This window comes from Cibotium barometz, chromosome 18, assembly GCF_041138505.1.
Source record: "Cibotium barometz isolate CiBa-2024 chromosome 18, ASM4113850v1, whole genome shotgun sequence".
NCBI classification, from domain to species: domain Eukaryota; kingdom Viridiplantae; phylum Streptophyta; class Polypodiopsida; order Cyatheales; family Cibotiaceae; genus Cibotium; species Cibotium barometz.
This window is the reverse complement of record NC_141063.1, coordinates 53396720-53422180: the sequence shown is the minus strand read 5'-3', so window position 1 is coordinate 53422180 and position 25461 is coordinate 53396720. Positions and strand designations below refer to the sequence as shown.

The 25461-nt window shown below is 40.7% G+C and overlaps 1 protein-coding gene across 1 annotated transcript; it reads right to left on the bottom strand.

Moving 5' to 3' along the window:
- Positions 1-17297: 17297 nt before the first annotated feature.
- Positions 17298-19547, bottom strand: LOC147629478 (uncharacterized). Its single transcript, XM_086812737.1, has 2 exons — positions 19275-19547; positions 17298-18631 (listed from the first exon to the last, which is right to left on the bottom strand). Exons 1-2 carry the CDS (start codon positions 19465-19467, stop codon positions 17424-17426), a joined length of 1401 nt encoding a protein of 466 aa, XP_086668863.1. The 5' UTR covers positions 19468-19547; the 3' UTR covers positions 17298-17423.
- Between the last annotated feature and the right edge of the window lie 5914 nt (positions 19548-25461).

Here is a 25461-nt window from a genome sequence, read left to right as displayed (position 1 = left end):
TGCCTTTGATAAAAAGGCCATCCCCTTCTCTTCTTTACATTCGAACCTTTCTCAATTCTAGAAAGATTAACTAAGGGATTAGTTAAACTCTTCTTATTGTTTACTCTCTTGAATTTAGAAAATTGTGTGGATTAGAGTTCTATAAATCTAATTTGGGTTAATTCAAGTTAGATAAAGAATGATAAAAATGAGAAGTTATCAGCCATACAAAGGAGGTTATGGCAAAATTTTCCAGAATTTTATGGAAAAGAAAGTTTGTTCTTATGTTATTCCAAAAGAGTAATTCCCACCATTTTTGCATCTAAAAGAAATATTCTATTTGAACCATGTACATATTCACCTGTGAATATGCATGGATATCAATGATATTAATCATTAAAATTGATTTTTATGCATAGAAAGATGCATAAAGGAATTTTTTTATTACAAAAGTGTTATTCTCATTAAATTTGATTTTTATGCATAGAAAGATGCATAAAGGAATTTTTTTATTACAAAAGTGTTATTCTCATTAAATTTGATTTTTATGCATAGAAAGATGCATAAAGGAAATATTTTAATTACAAAAGCGTTATTCTCATTAAATTTGATTTTTATGTATAGAAAGATGCATAAAGGAAATATTTTAATTACAAAAGCGTTATTCTCATTAAATTTGATTTTTATGCATAGAAAGATGCATAAAGGAAATTTGTTTATAACAAAAGTGTTAATCTCATTAAATTTGATTTTATTTGTTTATAACAAAAGTGTTATTCTCATTAAATTTGATTTTATTTGTTTATTACAAAAGTGTTATTCTCATTAAATTTGATTTTTATGCATAGAAAGATGCATAAAGGAAATTCTTTTATTACAAAAGTGTTATTTTTATTAAATTTGATTTTTATGCATAGAAAGATGTATAAAGGAATTTTTCTAATTACAAAAGTGTTATTCTCATTAAATTTGATTTTTATGCATAGAAAGATGCATAAAGGAATTTTTTAATTAGAAAAGTGTTATTCTCATTAAATTTTATTTTTATGCATAGAAAGATGCATAAAGGAATTTTTTTATTACAAAAGTGTTATTCTCATTAAATTGATTTTATGCATAGAAGAATGCATAAAGGAATTTTTTTTATTACAAAAGTGTTATTCTCATTAAATTTGATTTTTATGCATAGAAAGATGCATAAAGGATTTTTTTTATTACAAAAGTGTTATTCTCATTAAATTGATTTTATGCATAGAAAGATGCATAAAGGAAACTTTTTTATTACAAAAGTGGTATTCTTATTAAAATTGATTTTCATGCATAGAAAGATGCATAAAGGAATTTTTTTATTATAAAAGCGTTATTCTTCTAAAAATTGATTTTTATGCATAAATAGATGCATAAAGAAATTCTTTTTATTTTAAAAGGTTTATTCCTATTAAATTTGATTTTTATGCATAAATAGATACATAAAAGGATTTTTTTAATAAAAGTGTTATTCCCATTGAAGTTGATTTTTATGCATAAAAGGATTTTTTATATAAAAGTGTTATTCCCACTGAAGTTGATTTTTATGCATAAAGCTCATGTTGTCAAATGAATGACAACTTTGCCATCAATAGGCTCACCCAAGTCTACCAAGAGACTCTTTAACCATATTCCTTCACAAGTAGCAATGGTTGCATCCCTGTATTCAGCCTCTGTACTAGATAAAGTAAGTGTAGGCTGCACCCCTGTATTCAGCCTTTGTACTAGATAAAGCAACTGTAGGTTGCTTCTTGCTACTCCAACTCACCACGGCACTTCCAAGTATAAAAGCATAACCACTAATAGACCTCCTGTCATATGAGCTACCTGCCCAATCAACATCTGTGTAGCCATGTATATCCAAGCCTTTACCATTCTCATATAGAAGACCATAATGTGCAGTGGTCTTTACATATCGCATAATGCGTCTCACTGCATCCAAATGAGGTTTTCTGGGGCTTTGCATAAACTGGCTTACTAGCCCCACTACATAACTCAAATCCGGGCGTGTGATAGTCATGTAAATGAGACTACCAACCATCTTTCTGTACATAGATGGATCATCCAACTCCTCACCAAAATCAGCCCGCAATTTCACATTTTGCTCCAAAGGTGTACTCATAGGCTTACACCCTATCATGCCATATTTTGCCAACATATCCAATGCATATTGGCGTTGCACTAACCATGTACCTGAATGGTCTTTGATCACTTCAATTCCAAGAAAGTATCTCAACTCACCAAGGTCTAATTGCCCACTCAATGCTTTCTTGACATGCATCACATCTGTAACATGATCACCTGTGACGATCAAATCATCCACATAGATGACGAGTAAAACAATCCCATGATGTGTTTTCTTCACATAGAGTGAAGAATCTGCTGTAGAAACCTGAAATCCAAGGGAGATAAGATATCTGCTCATCTTATCACTCCAAGCACGAGGTGCTTGCTTCAAACCATATAATGCCTTTTTCAATCTGCATACATGAGTGGGATATCTTGGGTGTACATACCCTTCTGGTTGTGCCATATAAACCTCTTCTTGTAGATCACCATTTAGAAATGCATTTTTGACATCCATTTGATGCATTTCCCAACCATTAGCTGCAGCCATAGCAATGACTGCTCTCACTGTTCCTAGCTTTGCCATTGGACTAAACGTTTCATCATAGTCCAAACCTTGGGTTTGTGCATAACCCTTAGCTACCAATCTTGCTTTATGTCGTTCAATGGAACCATCAGACTTGCACTTCACTTTGTAAACCCATTTACAACCAATAACATTTTTGTCCTGTGGTAATGCAACCAAATCCCATGTGTCATTATGAACCAATGCGTCCATCTCAACATCCATTGCTTTCTCCCATACATGCTTTCCAATAGCTTTTGTATAGCATGTAGGTTCCACATGCTTCAACACAGATGTCATATATGCATAATGCATAGCAAAATCACGGTATGTCAATCTGTCAACTGGATATCTGACCCTTTGGGATCTCCGCAATGCATGCGGATCACTCTGAACACCTGTCACTCTAGCATGTGGTGGCACATATCTATCCTGCCTAGCACCAGGTGTGCGTAAAACAGGTATGCCAAGCTCCTCATCCAAACTCTCTGAACTGGATGACTCATAACCTGTAATTCCAATTTCTTCAACCTTCTTCTTTCCTTTATCCATAGCACTACTCTCATGCCTCAAACGTCATGACCATGGACATACAGTGCTACTCTCAGCTTCTACTGGCCCAGACATAGAAGTAGGACTAGAACTTGCTTGTGGCAAGTTCACATGCACATCAGCTTCAAGTGACTCAATGACACCCTCATCCTTTGCTTTGTACCAACTAGCAAGCTCATCAAACACCACATCTCGTGAGATAACCACTTGCCTAGTTTGTGGATTGTAACATTTATATGCGTTACGATCTTGTGCATATCCAACAAATACACACTTCTCTGCCTTAGGATCCAACTTCCTCCTTCTCTCATCAGGCACATGTACATAAGCTATGCATCCAAATACTTTGAGGTGTCCAATGTCTCGCCTATAACCTGTAAGCTGCATCTCTTGCGTACTTCCATGTATGGCTACTGTAGGTGTCTTATTCAGTATATACACCGCGGTAGCACAAGCTTCTGCCCAATAATAATCTGGCATGCTCTTTTCATTGAGCATTGCCCTGGCCACTTCACAAATGACTCTATTCTTCCTCTCAGCCACACCATTTTGCTGAGGTGTATACCTGCAAGTCAATTGCCTTCTTATGCCATGCTTTCTCAAGAAATGCTCAAAGGCATTTGAGGTGTATTCACCACCTCCATCTGTCCTCATCAAACATTTAATCCAACAGCCATACATTAGGACCTCAATGGAAGGCTTCTTGGGCCCTTTTATTTGGCAGTTTAAGGGAGTCAAACCTTTTCTCTTAAGAAGAAACGTTTTCTAATTAGAAGCTTCAAAACGGCTACTTTATTCGAATTTGAATTTTGGGGGGAAAATGGAATTTAAAATCTAGCGGATAAAACCATATCATGTAACATATCTATGGAAAGCTCTTGATGTGTAGATCACGGATCTGTAATCTCCGCTCAAATCGGAGCTTGTATGTAGAAGTTATGGAGGTCCGAAAATTGTAAAATTGCCTCCCCCCCTTTTTGGGGAAAAAAGTGCACCCTTTGACCACTCTTACACCTCTCTTAAAAACCCAACATTTCAGTCCACATGGCAACCCCCCACTTGGCTATTCCTTAATCACCTTGATTAGGCTTGGGCAAATTAAAGGGCCCAAGAAGACCCCATTCACTTCCTAATGATTGCTTCTCTGCAAAAGCTTTGAAATCCATAAACTTCTCCAACAGTTCACTTTTCTCTTTGAGAAAGTATATCCATGTCATCCTGCTGAAATCATCTATGAATACCACATAATATAAACTGCCTTTGATAGATGGGTTTTGTGCAGGACCCCATACATCGCTATGTACTATCTCAAGTGGCCTGCTACTCATATTTTCTTTTCTAGGAAACCGCAACCTTGCCTGCTTTCCAAACTAATAGGCTTCACAAACATGCATATGCCCATCATACTTGAATCTAGGCAGCCCACTAACAATGCCTCTTGCTTGCATGTTCTTTAACCTTTGTATATTGACATGTCCAATCCTCTTATGCCACATATCAATGTCCTGTACCACATTTCTACTTTTAGAGAACATGGCTGATTTTAACTCAGGAATTCTATTTGACCATTGTGCAAAACCAATGGTACACTTCCCCAACATGTGTAATGGCATGTTGAGTATCATCTCCTGTTTCCACATAGCCTTTCACATCCATAGGCTTCATATGCTCAAACCATTCACCATGACAAGTCATATGGTTTGATGCTCCAGAGTCCATATACCAAGTGTCATCATTTTCAGCATTTGTTGTCATCATAGATCCCACAACATGTTTCATGGCAAACAAGTGATTTGCAGTGCCATCATTAGTGCTTGATGCATAATTTCCCACCACCATGTTGTGCATAATTTCCACGATGTTGTGCTCTACCCCCTCTCAAATCATTCTGTTTGCGGAAACAATCTCTTGCCATATGACCAAATTTCCCACAGTAATGGCATTCCACATCTTGCATAGATGTTTGTTGGCCTTGCCAACGTCCTCTACCACCACGAGGATTACCTCTGCCTCTCTGAGGTGTATATCCACGACCACCTCTAGCACCATATGAAGGCTGAAAATTCTGTTGTGGTGACCAGTCCTGCCATCCACGACCATTACCACGGCCACGTGATGTAAATCTCCCCCTGCCTCTGCGAATAGAAAGCCTGATTTCCGCCATTATCATCATGGCTAGTAGATGCATCCTAAAATGAATCACTGAGTTTGATTTCCTCTCAACAAGCAAGAGTGAAACCAACTCATCAAAGTCTGGTAAACCTGTACTCCGAACCGAGATGGATGTATCAAAAGATTTATATTCCTTGCCAAGACCACGCAAGGTAATGTCTACCAAATCATCATCAGGCATGGGGGCATTTATTGTTGCCAATGCATCTGCAAACTTCTTTATTTCTTGCACATAATCATGAATGCTCCTTCTATTCCGCTTCACATTATGTATTTGTTGTCGCAATTGAGACTTGCGAGCACTCGCGTCTGTATCAAACAACTTCACCAATGTATCCCATGCATCCTTGGGATTCTCAGCATCATGTATGTGTATGAGCATAGCATCCAAAATACATATAGACAGATAATGCAACACTTTGAATGCTCTTTCTGACCATTGCTTATGATCGATAACTTGCTGCTGCTGTGTAGGTAGTCAGGGTAGTTCCGGCTCTGGCTCAGCACCTGTAATGAGATTCCAAAAACCTTTTCCCTTCAGATAACTTTTGATCCTGTGCTTCCATTCCTGGAAGTTCTTCCTATCCAGCTTTTCACCAACAATCTGAACTGGATTATCCGACATGTTTGCTCAATGCAATACACCTTCCGCACAATTCCAAATCTGTAAACGAGCCTTCCTCAGCTCAACCACACTCCAATGAGTGTTCCAGGTACTCCAAAGTAGTCAACAATCTTCAAATTTGATATAGAAAATCAACCTGTATGCATCCAAAAATGAACTGTCTCATGCAGTCCAAGATACCCTGTTTTGATGCGCTTTCCAAGGCTCCAAATTACAATGTAGTGGTGCAATCAAGTATGGGTAACTTGCATTGACACCTAAACAACCTCAATGTTGAATATCAACACCATCCGATGTGTGTACATACCAATTTTATCAAACCCCTTTCTTTGTTCTGAGAAAAACCAGAAAAACCAGAAAAACCAATAGTAATTTTGCTCTAATTTCTTCAATCCTTGTCCAAATTGAGACACCAGGCATTCATTAGCTTATCAATGGTGTCCACTAACTCCATGTAAAAGGAATTTGTCCAATTGTTTAAGACCAAAGAGTAATTGATCGATTAATCACTCTCTGTTTCTCTGCAACCAGTAGACAGCCTATTTAATCAGCTCATTTCCAGCTCCATTGATGATAATTGATCAATCCAATCATATAGCCTTCTTCTCAAGTGTGTGTAGCAACTAATTTCTAAACCAATTTTGGAATTAATCAAGTACCCAAGTTGATTTTGGTCCTCCACCTGTCAAATAGTATGAAAATTGCTCTGTTTCTGCTATCCAGTCTGCGCCGCCTACTCCTGAGGGATTTGGGAGTGTTTATAATGTTAATTAATGATGGGATTAAGTCCCCAACACACCTAGGTATGTGTGCAATCCATCAATGCTTTGATTTTTGCCAAAAACATGCTCCAAATGCATCAAACTTTGAGTTCCTTTTCTCTGTTTTGTGAGAGCTCAAAAACCAGTCAATTTCACACATTCAAATGCATCAAAAAATGCTCCAAAATCAGTGTAGGGCTTGTACATGAGTTGCCAACACATTCTTTCTTGTCACATATATATTTCTTTGCCAGATTTGCATATATTTCCACCATACATCAGTGCTTCCAAGCTTTAATGGAAAGCTTTCAAAAAACCAGAATTTTTCTTTGCTTTGGGTTGCCCTAATTTGCTTTGTTTCTGTTTGAATCACCTGCAATCCGCTCAAGGATGTTTAGAAGACCTTACTCGATAGGCCAAGCTCTCAGATCTGATAGTAATCGGTGTGCTCCAAGCTTCACAGCATCAATGGCAAGCTTCACAACTTCTTCTCCCTCTTCTCTCACTCATAAACCCTAATAGACAGCACAAGGCTCTGATACCATGTTGAAAAAAATAGGTAGAGGGAGAGGAGACACACACACAGGAGCAAACCCTAATGTATATTGCAAACCCTAACCATAGAGGGAAGCCATCTCCCTTCTCACATAATGCATAAAGCCATAATCCATAATACACACAACACACTATGAGTTGTGTCCACACACATCTAACCCTAGCTAATGTCTACACACTATGACCAGTTGGACGCGGTCATTTATGTCTCACACATGCTGCTACCTAACATGCCAGCACATAGCATAGCTGGCTCACACACTGACATTGAGCTTGAATCTCAACACAATGGACGTATTCGATGAACCCTAAATACTCCAAGATGGTCTGCAAAGAGATCGAGAGACTTATTGATGCTAGATTCATCTATGAAATCGAGCACATGGAGTGGGTATCACCTAGATCCATTTGAATATCTCCATTAACAAATTGTCTTGGTCCTTCAATGATCTGCTCTCACGGCAATTGAAGCTGAGTCACGGTCACTTAAAACCATCGCCCCTTCACGTTCTTGATCAAAGCCTCTTTTACATAGAGTAAAAACCAGCTTCTCATCGGCTCGTTCACCTTCTTGGACACCTGCTTATATGTGCAGCAGACAACGAACGGCTTTTTCTTCTTTGCACAGCAGCCCTATCAGCGTCTCTGCAGTGTTATTGGCTACCACCAGCCTTGAGCTTTCTTTGCTCCTTAATTGCCTTCAAGTTGTTATTTTCTTCATGCCCCTTTGACACGATGTTTTGATCACGAGCTGGCACCTCCGTATCTCCTCTGGCATCCAAAAGCACACCTACAGCCACGTCTCAGTTCATAGCTCTCCACAAGGCTCGATCTTCTCTGTGTGGCCAGTCAAGCATATGTCTCCGTCATCTCCTTTGTGCAATACCTGCTATGCGCTTCTCCTGCAAGCTTCTCCCAGCACCTCCAAAAGATTAGCAAAGCCCATTTGACGTCCTCTCCTCTCTCCCTCCTGGCCTGCAGCAGTCGATGCCACCTTCTCTCCACGACGGCTCTTTCCCAAGCTCCTCTTAGGGATTCCCTGCTCCCAATACAGCAAGCTCACTTCTTTTTGCCATGTGGTCCCTTCCAACTGTTTTGGCGCACGCAGTGAGGGTGGACCTGCCCAGGATGTCGTTGGTGGCCGCCATCTTGATTTTCTGGAAGTTTGAAGCTTCTAATCTTTTATTAGTTTTTTATTATTTATGGCTGTTCATACTGCGCAGCCCTTTCAGCCACATCCCCATGCCACTTAAGCCTTCCACCCTTTTCATCACATGCCATTAGCACCACCCTTTTTGCCTCCTCATTAGCCTTGGTCACACGCCACCTACATCCATGCTATATATTTACAAAGGGCATGCTCAAATGCAAACAGTCACAGCATTCATGTAGGCACTGACACACACACACACACCCGAAGGCTCGCCAACAAAAGCAACAAGATCACCACATCATGAGGATGCAAGGCCTGATGGTTATGTCTCTGCTCCTCCTGTTGAGCAGATTTAATCTCAACCAAAACTCAAAATTGACCCAAACTGATTACATATTTCTTGAAACTCTTAGTACTCTGCACAGTATGTACACATCATCAGTCTCTGTTTTTGTCCACACATATTTAGCAACCCCCTATATCTGCTGAGACATTCATGTCCAGCAGCTGTACAAATAGGGATGAAATATTCAGATCTTCCTCTATACTCTCCACAACCTCCTGACATGTATCACAAGCTTCCTGATCTTCTTCTTTCAAGGCTAACATCAACCGAGAAAAATATTTCTTTAATCGCAGACCATTCACTCTTCTTTTATGCTTCTTCCATTTAAATCAGTAAGCTGATAGCTTCCATTATCAAACTTTTTCTCAACCTTGAATGGACCTTCCCACTTTGTCTGAAATGTAGTATGAAATGTATTGTCTAGCTTGCTATTATACTTGAGAACCAGATCACCCTCTTCAATTCCTTTTTGCTTCACCTCCTTATTCTCTTTCTCTTGTCTTTTCAATTGCATAGTGGCATAGTGATCAAAAGCTAGCTCTCTGTCTAATTGGATTGTTTGCAAGGCCAGCAATCTTTCTCTGTAAGAATTGATAGGTTCATGTCCTTCAACCAGAAACTTCAAAGCTGGAATTTCTACATCAATAGGCATGAGTGCTTCTTCCCCATAAACTAAATGAAATGGTGAGAATTGTGTACCAGATTTCACCTGCAACTCTGTATGCCCATAATACACCTGCAACTCTGTATGCCCATAATACACGATTCATCTCTACATCCCAATTTTTGACATGGCTTTCTGTCATTTTAGTCATTATCAGCTTAAATTCACCATTGAATTTTTCATTCACTTCCACTCTTCAACTGCCCCATGGCCATTCCTTGCAAGTGCCAGGGCCCTTCCTTGGGTATGCACTGTCATACCCTTCTGCCAAACCTCTAAATAAGAGCCCCACCCCTTCATTTCATCACTTTCAGATCTTCCCTTAGCCGGACTATCACCAATTTTTCTCTTGAGCTTTCACACTCACCCATTAACCAGCACCATGTTTGACTCTTCTAGCTCCTCCGCTCGCGGAGGTTCTCCATCACACCACTATCTAGAGAAAGTGACCTACAGGTGGCCGCTTTGAGGAGTACGCAAAGCACCCAACCTAGCTTTCTCATCTGGGTGAGGCTCTCATGAGGCAGGTTAATAGTCACACGATGCATTCTCTAATGAAAAATGATCACAAGGTGGAGCACCAGCTCCTTTATTATAGTGGGCCATGTTACAGGGTCATAGCCTCAGATCCTGTTGATGTTTAAAAGATGGAGCAACTTGGCTTGGGTGAATTTCCAACCTTAGAGCCATGGGGGGCGGACCTCTACAATTCCCTATACTTCACCAAAACCTACGATGCCAATCAGCATACTGGCAAGGTCTCGATAAACGAGGGCCAAAAAGGCACCAGGTACAGCTTAGTATGGAATTGATCAGAGATGCTTTGTCACTCCCCCACATGGATCAGACGTATGTCAGCAGGCTTACCAATGCACCAAAAAGGCACCAGGTATAGCTTAGTATGGAATTGATCAGAGACGCTTTGTCACTCCCCCCCACATGGATCAGACGCATGTTAGGCTTACCAATGCACCAAAACTGACTAGAGGTTTATTACGGGGTAGCCCCAAGAAGGATAGTGTTGGATAGGCTAATATTACACAGGAAGATCTTATCATGCCAGCCATAGCATTGCAGTTTCTCCTCACCCACCAAGTGGACAGACCACTTTAGCACAGATGCAGCTTGACCACCTTGGCTCGGGTGCACCAAGGTCAGATGGTTAACTAGACGGATTATCTTTTCAGGGAGCTACACGCAGTCTGCTCTAACCCCCAAGAGAAGTTAGTGGCCGCTACATTGCTGACACCCGAGTGCTTTATTATGCAACTGGATGGGAGGCATTGTCTCGAGCAATCCAACTTAGTGGACCTAATGCTGCAGCCACTTTGTTGCCCTCCCCATCACCATCTCCCAACCCCCCACTAGCAAAGAGGCCACACCACGAGCCAGCCACCATGAATAGGCTCCTTAGCCACCCAGCCCAACACAAGAATAGCTAGTAGTTGTTGCTGAAGCAACAAGGAAGAGGAAGAAGAGCACAAGAAACATGACTTTTTTAATAGTAATTTATTCAAGATGCCACCTCTTGAATGCTTTGCGGACATGCCATCATTTACTGAGGGAAATCCCTTCTTTCCTCTATGCCACATAGAACACAGTGAGCACTCTCCATTGGTTGTGCTCCAAAATCTTCCGTTCCAGTCAGGCATTTGCAGAAAGTGTTCATGTAGCCCACGAAGATGGAATCTATCATTAAAAAAGGGGGGGAAACAACACTATATATTTGGATTGGAGGTGTGAGCATCTTCTTCTTTGAAACTATAATTTTTCTTCTACTTGATTGCCCTACGAAGATCTTTAACTTTGAAGCCCTGCAGCAGCAGCAGCTGGGCTTAACTGATGATGATGACTTTGACATGGAAATATGGGGGTGTGAGGCTGTAAAGAAGGGACATATTGTTAGACATCTAGGGGTTCCTTTTGAGTTAGGATGACCAAAAAATATGTAACGAATTGGGCAATTGAGAGGTTTCTTGATAAGATAAAGAAATGGGAAGGGATTAGGGTTCCCTTTCATGATAGGATGGTCCTTGATAACACAATCTTAAATGAATACATTATGTTTCTTTGTCCTATGGTGGATTTGAAAAAGTGCCACTGGAAGAGGATCATGGCCCCAATTAGGAAGTTTATATGAAAATACTATAGAGATGACAAGAAGGTTTTAGCTCGATTGGCTTGGCAAAAAGTAAGTTGGCCTAAAAGGGTTAGAGGACTTGGGATTATACACCTACCTATTCATGCCAAAGAAAAGGTAGCAACTAGTTTACCTAGATGTCTTATACAAGAGGAAATTTGGGCTAGGATGGCTAGAGAGGTGATTGAAGTCTCTAGTGTATAGTTCAAAGGTAGGTGGCTTGGACTAGATTGGAAAGCTAAGTTGCTTTCCCATGCCCCTGTGAGAATTTTGAGTTCCCCCTTTTGTAAGTTTTTGAGTTCCCCCTTTTGGAAGGACGTAATGGGTTTGATAAAGTGGGATGGTTGTACTAGGGCTTCAGGAAACTCCATGTTCAATCTAGGCTCATGGTTCCCACAAATTCACTCCTCCCTTAGCCCAACTAGATGCAAGAATAGCTAGTAAGTTTAATAATAGAGGGTTGACAAGGTTGGGAGATTGTTGGAATTGCTCTCAAATTGGGTGGAAGGAGTTGGGATAGATAAGGGAGGAGTTTGGTCTACAAAACAGAGGGACCTATGGGTGGTAAGGCATGCCCTGGAGGAAATTGGGAAGGGCTAGGTTTCCCACTGCTTTCAATGAGGCTTGTTGGCTGGTCCTGGTTCAATGCGGTTAAGTTGGATAGAGTGACTACTAGGAGTTTGTATGAGGAGATGAGAAAGAGTGAGATAGACGTGTTGTACTCCAACTAAATCTGGAGAGTAAGGTGGAGTCCTAATACCTAGATGAAGAGATGGTGGAGACTACTCTGGGAGTCGGATATTCCTATGAAGGCTCATACCTTTTTGTGGAGGGTTTGTATGTGGATTCTTCCCATTGGATATAAATTGTTACAAAGGAACTTTACATCTAGAGCCTACCCTAGATGTGGAACATCAATCGAAGATGGTAGGTTTGCTTTCTAGGGTTGCCCTACTATTAGGGGGTATCTTGTATAGGGGAGTAAAGGGGACTTGGGGGGAGTGTTTGTTGGGGATATTGACTGAAGTTGAAGGGGCTATTAATTTAGTCTCTAGTATTATTATATAGTGTTATCTCTAGGATATTTGGAACTCTAAGAATTGGCTAGAGTCTCAAAAAGGTTCAAGATAGGGGCTAGATGTGAGAGAGCTGATGTATAGATTTGTGCATCAATATTGGTCTATATATTATGTAAATAAGATGAATGATAATTCTTTTGTTGAGGTAGTGCAGGCCTTATAGGATGGGATAGGTTGAGTTGCATTTAGGGTAATGTTGGTGCATACTAGGGAAACCTAACCAATTCTAGCATGTGGTAGGGTTATATAAGGAAAGACTTGAAGAAAAGTTGGTCGAAGTTTGGACCTAAAACTAGAAGATGGTATTTGAAGGAGAAGCAGCTGGTTTACACATTTCTACCTTGATAGAAAACCCTATTGGCATGAGATCCGATGTGAAGATATGGACCAAGGAGGACTATATGAAGGATCAGACTGGATGTACTATATTGAGTCCTCTCTTATGGCATGTATGCAATTGGGATATCGTATCTCTTGGGAACACTCATCTTTTGTTTGGGAGGAGGAGCGTTAGAATCAAATTTGTAACCTTCTTAATAGTGATTGAAGTAGGATGGGAACGACAATTGTTTGGGAGGAGGAGCGTTAGAATCAAATTTGTAACCTTCTTAATAGTGATTGAAGTAGGATGGGAACGACAATTGTAGAAAGAGGATTTTTGTATATGGTTGTACTTATCACATAAATATAATTATATTTATGTTCCCAAAAAAAACATGATTAGTGTGGTTTTAGGATATAATTTAAGGTTAGTTAGGAGTGGTTATCTGCAAAGTAGGTGGAGGGTGGAGGGGAAGCCCTCGATCTTCTACTCTCCTATTTATATTTAAAGGGGATTTGCCTTTGTCTTTAACCCTAGGGAGCCTATGGAAAGTCCTAACAAGCTACGATCCAAAAGGGGCACTATCCACCCTGCTATTCTGAACGTTATCCTAGAAAGAATTAATAAAATCTTGTTAAAAACTTAGTGTTTATGCAATATGTTTGGAGGCGATAATTGGACTACATTAAAATGTGAGTAAGTGAACTGAAATGTGAGAAAAGAAATTATAAATTACCTTTTTAGTAGCATAATAGCCTAATACTTGGTTGGCTAGTTACTCGCATTTGTGGGTAGGTGGTTGCTCCATGGGCAACTTGTAAATGGGTGGTTGCTCCATGGGCAGCTTATAGATTGGTGGTTGCTCCATACATGTCTTATAGACGGGTGGTTTATAATTTGTTAGTTTTTATATAGGTGGTTTCTCATGGGCAATCTATAGATGGGTGGTTTGTACATTGGTGATTTCTCCATAGGCAGATTTATACTTAGGTTTGATAGTGCTTAACTACCATGGTCCTTCTAGTCAAAACTCACTCTTTTTCTTGTGGCCCTCTCTCATGTTTACAATACTTATTCCATGTTTGATAATGTTTAACTACCATGGTCCTTCTAGTCATAAATGAGTCTTTTGCTACTACTCCGGTCTCATCGGATGTAATTCTCCAATTAACCTTAAGGGTTCTTTCTTTATTCCTTACATATATATGGTCTGTATCCCGGTCGTGGACTAATCTATCTTTGCACATGAATAGGGTCCCTAGGATGATTTCCCAAGGATAATGTTATAAGAGCATGGCTATCAAGTAAAATTCATCAAAATAAAAATATAATGAGAACTCATGATAAAAACTATAATTTGCAGATTTTACAAGAGCCCCATTGATCTTTTGCGATGGCACCATTCCCATTTTTTGCATCACTCCTTAGTAATATGATGCTAAAACCAACCCCTTTATCAAATATTGTTTTGACTTCATGTCCTTCATAATTGATAGGTAGTGCCACTTTCATGTCATTAGTCTCAAAGTAGGAAATTAGTGACCTAAATTTCTTATTGGCACTTTGGGTATCACATTTTCTCTTTTTTCCCTTAGGTGCTCCTCTGTTCCCATTTGAAGTTTATTCTTCCATAAACTTTGTTTCCATTAAGTAAGGAGTTGATGGGATTTGTACTTGAGGTTGATAGCCCTCTAACAACTCATGGTTTGCACACACACACTCTCATTAGCATGCATTTAGGGCCTAAAATGGTGTAAGCATTTTAGACTATCCCATGTAAGAGTGGTGTTCCCAATAACTCTTAAGAAGAGTGTGCCTTGGCATATATATTGGATTGGATTATGCTTCAAAATATTCTACTACAATTGTAGGTTTGTATTTATAAAAGGGTTTTGTGTCACCCTTAGAGTGCATGGGATTACATCAGGAACATTTATCTAGGACAAGAGGATCTCTTTTAAATGGGTCTACCATGGACTCTCCCTCAATACGTTTCTGCATGACCTCTAGTCAGCTTTTTTTGTCAATTACATTGGAATATTCTACCACCTTCTTTACGAGGTTGTTGGGGGGAAGGTACATCACTTCCACATTACATTAGACTTAGCATCATTAAGAGACTTATAAATGAATGAATTTATCATATGGCTTAGTGATAAGAGACTTAGAAATGAATGAAATTATTATATGGCCAATGAAGGTTATCCTCTATGAAAGGCATTATATAGAATTGTTCAAAATGTTCTACTACAATTGTAAGTTTGTTTTTCTAAAAGGATTTATCGTTAGAAACACTATCTAGGATAGCAAGAGGATCTCTTTTGCGTGGGTCTACCATGGACTCTCCCTAAATAAGTTTTTACATGACCTCTAGTGAGCTTGTTTTATCAATTTTATTGGGATATTCTACCAACTTCTTTGGGAGGTAGTTAGGTCAAGGTACATGACTTCCACATTACATTAGACTTAGCATTAAGACTTATAAACAAACGAATTTATTATATGAATTAGGGATAAGAGACTTACAAATAAGTTTTTACATGACCTCTAGTGAGCTTGTTTTATCAATTTTATTGGGATATTCTACCAACTTCTTTGGGAGGTAGTTAGGTCAAGGTACATGACTTCCACATTACATTAGACTTAGCATTAAGACTTATAAACGAATGAATTTATTATATGAATTAGGGATAAGAGACTTACAAATGAATGAATTTATTGTATGCCCTCCTAAAGGCTATCATCTATAGAACCCATATTCTTTCTCTTTTCATCCTTTTCACCACCATCCACCATTAAGGATTTTAATGTAAATTTAGTCCACTACAACTCCATCGATATAAATTTGGTTTGTGTAGATATGGCTATATGCATGATTTGCCCACATGAACTAGGTATACGGTTCTATGTTTTATTTTTTGATAGTTGTAAATGTGTGCCATTTATTGTTATACTATTGTTGTTACTCTAGCCTAGATGTATCAACTCATCTAGCTGCAAAACTAGATGTAGTAACAAACGGGATGTTCATGTCATTCGTAAATGCTAGGCAGTGCCACTTTCATGTCATCAATCTCAAAGTAGGAAATTAGTGTCCTGAATTTCTCATTGAGCACTTTGGGTATCACATTTTCTCTTTTTTCACTTAAGTGCTCCTCTACTCCCATTTGTAGTTTTCCATCCATTTAACTCTTCCATAAACTTGGTTTCCATTAAGTATGGAGTTGTGATGGGATTTGGACTTGAGGTTGATAGCCCTTTGACAACTCATGGTTTGCACACACTCCCATTTACCATGCCTTTAGGGCCTAAAATGGTGTAAGCAATTTAGACTATCATCCCGTGTAAGAGTGGTGTGCCTAATAACTCTTAAGAAGAGTGTGTCTTGGTGGCCTAAAATGGCCTAAAATGGTGTAAGCAATTTAGACTATCCCATGTAAGAGTGGTGTGCCTAATAACTCTTAAGAAGAGTGTGTCTTGGCATTTGTATATTGGGTTGGCTTATGCTTCAAAATATTGTACTACGATTGTAGGTTTGTATTTATAAAAGGGTTTTGCATCACCCTTAGAGTGCTTGGGGGTTACATCAGGAACATTATCTAGGACAAGAGGATCTCTTTCGAATGGGTCTTCCTTGGACTCTCGCTTAATAAGTTTCTACATAACCTCTAGTCAGCTTTTTTTTGTCATTGGATTGGAATATTCTACCAACTTCTTTAGGAGGTGGTTGGGTCAAGGTACACATCACTTCCACATTACATTAGACTTAGCATCATTAAGAGACTTAGCAATACGAGGCTTAGAAATGAACGAATTTAATATATGACTTAGCGCGCGATAAGAGACTTAGTAATGAACGAAATTATTATATGAGCTCTGGAGACTATCGTCTTTGAAAGGCATTATACAGAACCCATATTCTTTCTTTTTCCTTATAACGACCATAAGGCTATTAATGTAAATTTAGTTCACTACAACCACTGAGAAACAACTCCATCAATATAACCATTCATTTTGTTTATGTACACATAGTTAAATTCGTGATTTTTCCACATGAAGTGGATATTAGATTCTTTGTTTTGAACTTTTGTCAATGCGGGCCATATTTTATTCAAATCATCTAGCTACATAACTGGATTGGAAGTAACAAATGCATAAAGGTCTCACCATTCATGCAAACTATGAGATTTTATGGAAACGAAACAAAGATTGTTTATTAGAATAGAAACCATTCGGCATAAGTAGAACTATGAATTATGAAAGAATGCATGAGAACACGTCACATAAGAATTAGGAAGAGAAGAAAGTTTTGGAAACCTTTTATTGATAGGGAGAATCGTTACTTTTCAAAATGCAAAATGCATTTGAAAAGAAGAACATAAATAACACTTACTATGCACTAAAGCATGTCTAACCTTAAGGATTAGGGGGGTATTTGAGTTTGGGGAAGTCGAATTTAGGAAATTCAAATTTGGGCTCTTCTACAGGCGGCATCTCCATGGGCGGCTTCTCCATGGGCGGCTTCTCCATAGGTGGTGGTTTCTCCATTGGCGGTTTCTCCATGGGTGGTTTATACTCAGGGGGGTATTTGAATTTGGGGAAGTCGAATTTAGGAAATTTGAATTTGGGCTCTTCTACAGGCGGCATCTCCATAGGCGGCATCTCCATGGGTGGTTTCTCCATTGGCGGTGGTTTCTCCATTGGTGGTTTCTCCATTGGCGGTTTCTCCATGGGTGGTTTATACTCAGGGGGGTATTTGAATTTGGGGAAGTCGAATTTAGGAAATTTGAATTTGGGCTCTTCTACAGGCGGCATCTCCATAGGCGGCTTCTCCATGGGTGGTTTCTCCATTGGCGGTGGTTTCTCCATTGGTGGTTTCTCCATAGGCGGTGGTTTCTCCATGGGTGGTTTATACTCAGGGGGGTATTTGAATTTGGGGAAGTCAAATTTAGGAAATTTGAATTTGGGCTCTTCTACAGGCGGCATCTCCATAGGCGGCATCTCCATAGGCGGCTTCTCCATGGGTGGTTTCTCCATAGGCGGCGGTTTCTCCATGGGTGGTTTATACTCAGGGGGGTATTTGAATTTGGGGAAGTCGAATTTGGGGAACTTGAATTTAGGAAATTGGAATTTGGGCTCTTCTACAGGCGGCGGTTTCTCCATGGGCGGTGGTTTCTCCATGGGTGGTGGTTTCTCCATTGGTGGTTGCTCCATGGGTGGTTTCTCCATTGGTGGTTGCTCCATGGGCGGTTTCTCCATAGGTGGTGGTTTCTCCATGGGTGGTTTATACTCAGGGGAGTCGTAATAGCTGGCCTGGGCACAAAACATGCCGACGGATTCTGGACGGTAGCTGAGGGCGTCAATGCCATAGACAAGCCTGCTGCCCGCAACGGTCTCTTGTCGGGAGAATTCCGACGAGGTTCGCCGTGACGTTGCCGGTAGTTGGCATGACTTGCGGGGGCTTTGCCGGAGCTCGGCGGCACACCTTATTTTGCCAGCACTATCAAAGGCTGCCGTCGGGAGCGCTGCTGCGAAATGGCCCTTCTCATCTGTGGTGGCGGTCACCACAACTGCTTCGTCCCCCTTGTCCAATTGGCTGTCGCATACCAAAGCGACCTTGGCACCTACATCCATTTCACATGAGGATAGTAAAATATAATCATCACACGAAGACCAATGTGCAAATTTCAAATAGGTTAACCCAGAAGGGAGAAAGGTTTTCTTCATAAGCAATTGTGCAAGAATGCTGTAAATTTTACTTTAAACGAAGAAAGTCAAAACTGATGCATTACTATATATTAAAATGTCAATTCTGTTTTTATTCTATATATATATATATATATATATATATAATATCAATTCTGTTTTTATTCTATATATATATATATAACCTGTCAATTAAGAAAAAGGAGGTATATTTGCATTGGAGGTGCGAACATCGAAACTGTAACTTTTCTTCTACTTCATTGCCCTGCGGAGATCTTTAACTCTGCTAAGCCCTGCAGCTGGGCTAGTTACTAATAAATTGAATGATTAGCCGCATAGAGAGTTAATAATCGTCAAATCTCTTGAACTAAATAGGGCTGTGGCTACGTACAGAAGCTACATTGGCTATATATATATATATATATATATTGACTGTATAAAGGTGAACACTTAAAAAGTAAGTTACATTGGCTAATATTAGCAACCTTTGAAGATCCGGCGTGAGAGCCGCCACTTAAAAAGCACGCAAGCACAGCTTGGGGTGTGTATATATGTATGTACCTTTGAGAAGGTTGCTACTCTTGGTTATCTTGTTCTGCAGGCATTGATCACAAAACACGATTCCCTCTACCGACACACTTGAAACCTTGATTTCCTCTAATTCTAACCCCCGCGAGGCAAAACCCCCCACAACAAACAGACTCGCCCAAAAGGCTAGCAGCAGCAGAAGGAGAGTGGTGATGATGCGAGCCATACTACTACTTGGCCTGCTGCTCCAGCAAGGGGATCTCCAACGCCCTTAAATACACCCAAAGCAAAAATGTTGTAGTACACACACCATCCACGTATGTGGCCCAGTCTACAAACAAAAGGTGCTGCAACTTCACAGCGCCTCGGGCCTACGAACAAAACATATTATTATTATTATTAAGAGGTACGGCAAGGCAAGGCAGGCGCATAAGGCCAACCCCTCCTCTCTATAGCGTTGCTTGTGCAATAACGTGGACCTTTGCTTTTGCATTCGTGGCCGTTGCAACTACCATCTTCCATTTGTTGCTATTCTCACATGGGTGCCGACATACAAGTTGGTGGTAAGTGTCATTTAATGTTTGGGGTTTGAAGTGTCATCTGCTTTCTTTGTGATTTAGGCATTTAATCATGGGATAAGCATCGTTGTGAGTTGTAGTTAAGCTTGATCCATTCAAAGTATGCATGCATGCTCGCTCATCATAATTGGCTGAAGGTTACCAACACCGATCAAGCAAGAGGTTTTTTTAGTGGTCCAATGGGGTTAGTCCCCCCCCCCCTCCCCACATGCACACACAACCCCAAAGAAGAAAAGAAAAGCCGCTCTCAACAATCAACAAACAAAGAAGTTGGTTAGCTCTCGCAGTTCAAACACCTATCCACAAAGTGCTTAACCCCCTAATTTTACAAAGTGTTTACTTGGATTAGTTCGTATTAAAGTCGGTTGTTTAGGTGGGCACTAAGATTGAGTCTAACAAGGGGGCTGCATAGTTTAAAGGGGCAACGCCCAGGGAGCATGATCACAATTCATAGTAGTGAAAGTTACTTATTCATAATGAAAGTTTTGAGAAAAACATTAGTAACATGATCATAATTCATAGTATTGAAAGTTACTTATTCATAATGAAAGTGTGAGCCACATCGTCAATGCTTGTAGTCTTGTGAATTTGTCTTCCTAATAATAACGAGCTTGACGACCTAGTGCCTTAGCTTTGAGACAATGATGCACTATAAAAATTCAACCCCCCTGAATCCCACTCGTGACTCCGTACTTATTACAACCTTTATTTGCTTAACTTTGGAATTTGGGCTTTACAGTTTTGAAATTGGAGGCATGGTCGAGCTTAGACACCAATGGTTTCCACTTACAAGGACTATGCTTTTGCTAATTGAGTGTCTTTGACGTTGAGATCATCATATGTAGAGAAATGCTAAAGATATAATTTGTTTACACAAATTGGCTTAGCTTAAGGATAATGACTTAGAAAGAGGAGAGCAACCGCTTATTTTTAGGCTTTGACTTAGGCAATTGGAGAGTGAACAACTCTATTGTTCCCGATTAAGAAGCTCATTACCTCCCAAAACAGAATATATATATATATATATATATATGGTTAGTGACGAGTTTATTAATATGCATCGGATCAACAAGAACAAAGTAGAATTACTTTTACTCCTCATCGAATTCCATTAGGATTCACGAATCATTCGCCGGAAGCACGGTGTAGCTGGCTGACGATAGTCTGACAAGCTGCAAAATCAAAATCATGAAGAAGCAGTATAAAACTGACCTTTATCTGCTACTATTAATGATTTATTCACCACACGTTTGCAACAGAAGATTTATGACCATTGCTGCGTTCTAGATACGTCAGAACACACTCATTGCAACTCCTAAGTCATAGCTGATACATGGTAGCTATACTTTACAATTCAATGCAATTTCTAAGCTCGATAAAAGCATTTTAAAAAAACGGTCGAAAAAAGGACATGCTTATAAACTAACAGGTTTTCTAAGGTTAAATTTACATATATTTTGCATGTACTTTAACTAAAAACTACTCAATTTGATTTTTTTAAAAAAGGGCTTGATATATCTCTAGCCCGTTTTTCCAAATTTCAGCCGGTAAAAGTACATTGAAATACCAGACTATAGGAGGCTAGTAAACTTCAAGCATTCAAAACTATGAAATCCACCATTACCTTGACCGCTTACATTAGAGTGGGGAAGCCCCTTAGATTTTCCAAAATTCAAGTGTTCATCATATTATGAAATTATCCATCCTACTCCCTCCACATTTGAGTGTAAAGCCACACATCATGGTAGAATAACTATTGCTTCATGCATCATTCAATAAACTACTTCTCAAAAAATGAATGCTCCTCCACCAAACACATAGTACCCCATGTGTAGCTACTTCATTTTTTTCCCTACTTAAGGCTCTTGTCCAACTTTGATCATCATCATCAAAACATAGCACACCCATGTGCTACTTCATTTTCTCCCTACAGGCTCTTGTCTACCTTTACTTCATCAAATATTCAGAAATCCCAACTAACATGCTAAAACTTAAGAATGTGTGTCTTGTTTTTATTATTTCACACACTCAAGAAGAATAGGCATCATTTTGAGTCACTCCATCATTTGGCACTCGATATATGTGGAGTTGGTGTGTGCTTAAGATACTCTAATAAGTAGATTCAAAAGTGCCACCATTTGGAGTTCCCAAAGTATGGGGATTTTCCCAATATGGTCTTACTTGGTGTATGTAGTTGAGGAAATCAAGGGCACAATTGAGAAATTCACTTAACTATGCTCACGGGGGGGGGGGGGGGGGGGGGGGTTCACTATATGTAAACTCTCTATATCACGTGCGTTCAAGGCCTAATTAAACAACCCCTTATCTGTAAATCTTTCATGAATAAAACACACCCTTTTTCTATTCAATCTGGAAATGCCCCCTTTAAATGGTACCCTTCTGTATGTAAAAAATGTGTAAAAAAGGGATATATTTTTTAAAAACTTATGTTGAACCCATGTGCTATGCTTACGTATGAGTGATCCCCTCGAGACTATGCTTATGTTGAACCCACGTGCTATGCTTACGTATTTATGAGTGATCCCCTCGAGACTATGCTTGTGTGAAAGGGCACTAAGAACTTGGTTTCCTTTTTTATTACCTTATCTTTCCTAATGTCATCAAATCACTACTTACAACATATTTTCTCCAAAACCATTCCATGGACTTTCATAAACTATTCTTCTTGAAGCTTTTCATGCTCGTACCAAATGGTTAAAATTTTGATTTTTTGGGAAAAAAATTTAAAAATATATATAGTTTTTAAAGGATATTCATTTTTTTAATGTAACTCAACCAAGTTGTGTGGATACCCAACCCAAAAATATTTAAAAAATAATTCTTTTTTGTGTACCTTGTCTGAGTTATGCGGATACCTAACCCATGATGGTGGACACTGGCATTTAAAAAAATGCAATTTCCACGTAACTTTATATGGAATGCCCACATTGAATGGTCAACAATGTGTGCAATGATACCGAATTTAAATTTTTTGGTTTTTCACGAAACTCGATCGAGTTATGCACTACAATTGATTGGATTTTCATTTTTAACAATTAGCTCCATAAATTTCAAGGGTGCTCTCTAAGGCTACGACACATTAAAAACTAAGCATTTGGCACACACCTTGCACAACCAAATGTGCTCTGATGGTGCTAAACTTTGCAAGTGTGTATATATGGACCCCACCCTCACTCTTAAAAAGTTTGGTCACCATTGGAGCACAGGTTATTACAATGTGCGAGGGATCTCTAAGGCTATAACATATTAAAAACTAGGGAAATGGGCTGCACATTACAACCAAATATGCGGGGGCTCTCTAAGGCTATGACACATTGAAAATCTAAGTTGTATTATACGTTAAACGAGATTCATTTTATACGCGAATAATGTTCGTTTTATACGTTTACCCTCTTTATATACAGGTGTATTATATGGTGACACATCATGTATTTTGGGTTATACGTTTAGGTCCTTATATATTGATCGATAACTATATATTATCAATCGAAACAAGTCACTGTAAAAATAGTACAATGTATTATGTGCACGACTTTCCTTAGGTAGTGCTTCTAAAATTGGAAAATTAAAAAACAATGCTCGCTGAAGCTCTCGCCTGTCCCCCGCGCCGTCGTCCCTCCCCTGTCGTGCCCGCCCCCCCTTTCGCGCTGGCCCCCCCTTTTGCACCCGTATGCCCTCCCGCCCCCTTTCGCACCCGTTTGCGTCCCCTTTTGTTGCACATGTGGGCAAGATCTTGGACGTTCAGTTACTGGGCCGTGGCCATTACCAGATTGAGTTTGAGATAGCCCCGAGCGTGGCCCAGGTCCTAGCCATGAGTCCCCTTGACATCAGGGGTGCTCGGGCCTTCTTCAGACATTGGTGGCATGGTTTCGACCCAGCAGTGCCGAACAGGGCGAGCACCTATTCCATGTCACAGTTTGCTTTCCTAGACTTCGCCGCGACGAGTACCTTCTGCTCCTCTCCAGGATAGGATCATTGGTGGGCTCGGTGCTTGAGACTGGCCCCACAGTAGCTTCAGTGGTGGCTAGAGCAGCGGGCCTACCTCCTTCGGTCAGAGTTTTGGTTCTTGACATCTCCTCCCTTCCGAAGGTCATTCAGTTACCTAGGATGGGGGGGATGGATCGATCAGAGAGTGGAGTTTTCGGGGCTCCCAAATCAATGTTTTATATGCAAGCAAGTCGGCCACTTGGCCAAAGCCTGCCCTCGCAAGAGACCCCGACCTTCACCGCGCAGCAGGCAGACCCCCGATGACCCATCCACAGATGCGACTCGGCAGGCAGCCTCCGGGACACTTGCTCAGCCCACAGAGACCTCTGATTGTTGGCAACCTAGATAGGGGCGTCGTAGAGGGAGACAGCCACAGCAGCATGCCCCGAGACCGATGCAGCCTCATTGGGTTCTAGTGAGGAATAACTTTTCTCCCCTCTAGGAGGAGACCCTAGCACAGACTAGGGATCAAGAGATGCCAGCGCCCCCCCTTCACCTCCATCTCCACCTCCACCTCCACCTCCACCTCCACCTCCCTCCCCCCTCCCCCCTCCCCCCTCCCCCCCTCCCGCCTCGCTTCCACCTTTGCCTCCTCCCGTTCCCGCTCTTGCATTTTCAGCGTCTCCTTCCCTTCTCCCCTTCTCCCCCCCTTCCTCCCCCTCCACTCGCCTCAACTCCCCGGGAGGCACTGGCAGTGCCCTAGCGCTCACCTGCAGTCCGGCGGGCACTAAGCACCGACCTTGCTCATGTACCGCAGAGAAGACTTACCATGCCGGTTCGTGCTTCACGGATATCCTCTATCCGTAGTCGACTGAGTAGTCTCGACACTAGACAGTGCTCGAAGGCTTTCGACGACTCCTTTACACGATGCCTATTTGGAGCGGAGGGCCCCCATGAGCCACCACCTATCAGAGTTCATGTGGTGATACTTCCGGCTCAAGGGGAGGAGGCACTTGATTCAGCGGTGGCCTTCTCCTTCCCTCTTTACGACACTAGCGATTGGGAGTGGGCTCTGGATCTTGCTATTAGTATTTTGCAAACATAGGCAGTTGAGTTTTCTCACCATGTGAGCGATTTGGAGATTACAGACATGGTAGGCCTACTCTGGGAGTTGGCACATTTCTTTGATACCGGGAGTGCGGATGCCTCCAGCAATCGACACTTGGTGGTTCGCATAGTGGCAGACCTAGCGCGAGACCCTGGCTATGTATGCATACATGAGGATTCTTTCTCCGTGCGGGAGGCAGTCGCTATGGGAGACACAGCCACACTAGCGCCTGCTGGTCTGAGACTCTTGTAGCACACCGGGTGGGCAGATTCGTAGTCGCTCGAATGGGGATTACTCTCCATCCAAGCCGCTTGCGAAGGCCCACCGTATGGCTGATATAGCCTCCACCTCAGCAGATCATCCATGAGGATCATCTCATGGAATATACAGGGCCTTGACGGCGCACACTATGTACGTTATCGTGGTTGCTTGAGGCAGGAGCTTCAGAGATGCCTGGTTGGGGACAGTATTGATATTTTGATGATGCAGGAGCACCATTTGAGTGAGAGCAAGATTCGGAGATATGGTTCAGTGATGCCTGGTAGATGGCACAATTTTTGGTCTGCAGGTTTTGGCCCCTTGGGAG

Excerpts from the sequence above, each read along its gene's own strand:
- LOC147629478 (XM_086812737.1), bottom strand. The coding sequence starts at position 19,467 with ATGGCTCGCATCATCACCACTCTCCTTCTGCTGCTGCTAGCCTTTTGG. Across the intron at positions 18,632-19,274 it reads GAGTAGCAACCTTCTCAAAG|GTGCCAAGGTCGCTTTGGTA; the intron begins GTACATACATAT and ends AAATGGATGTAG.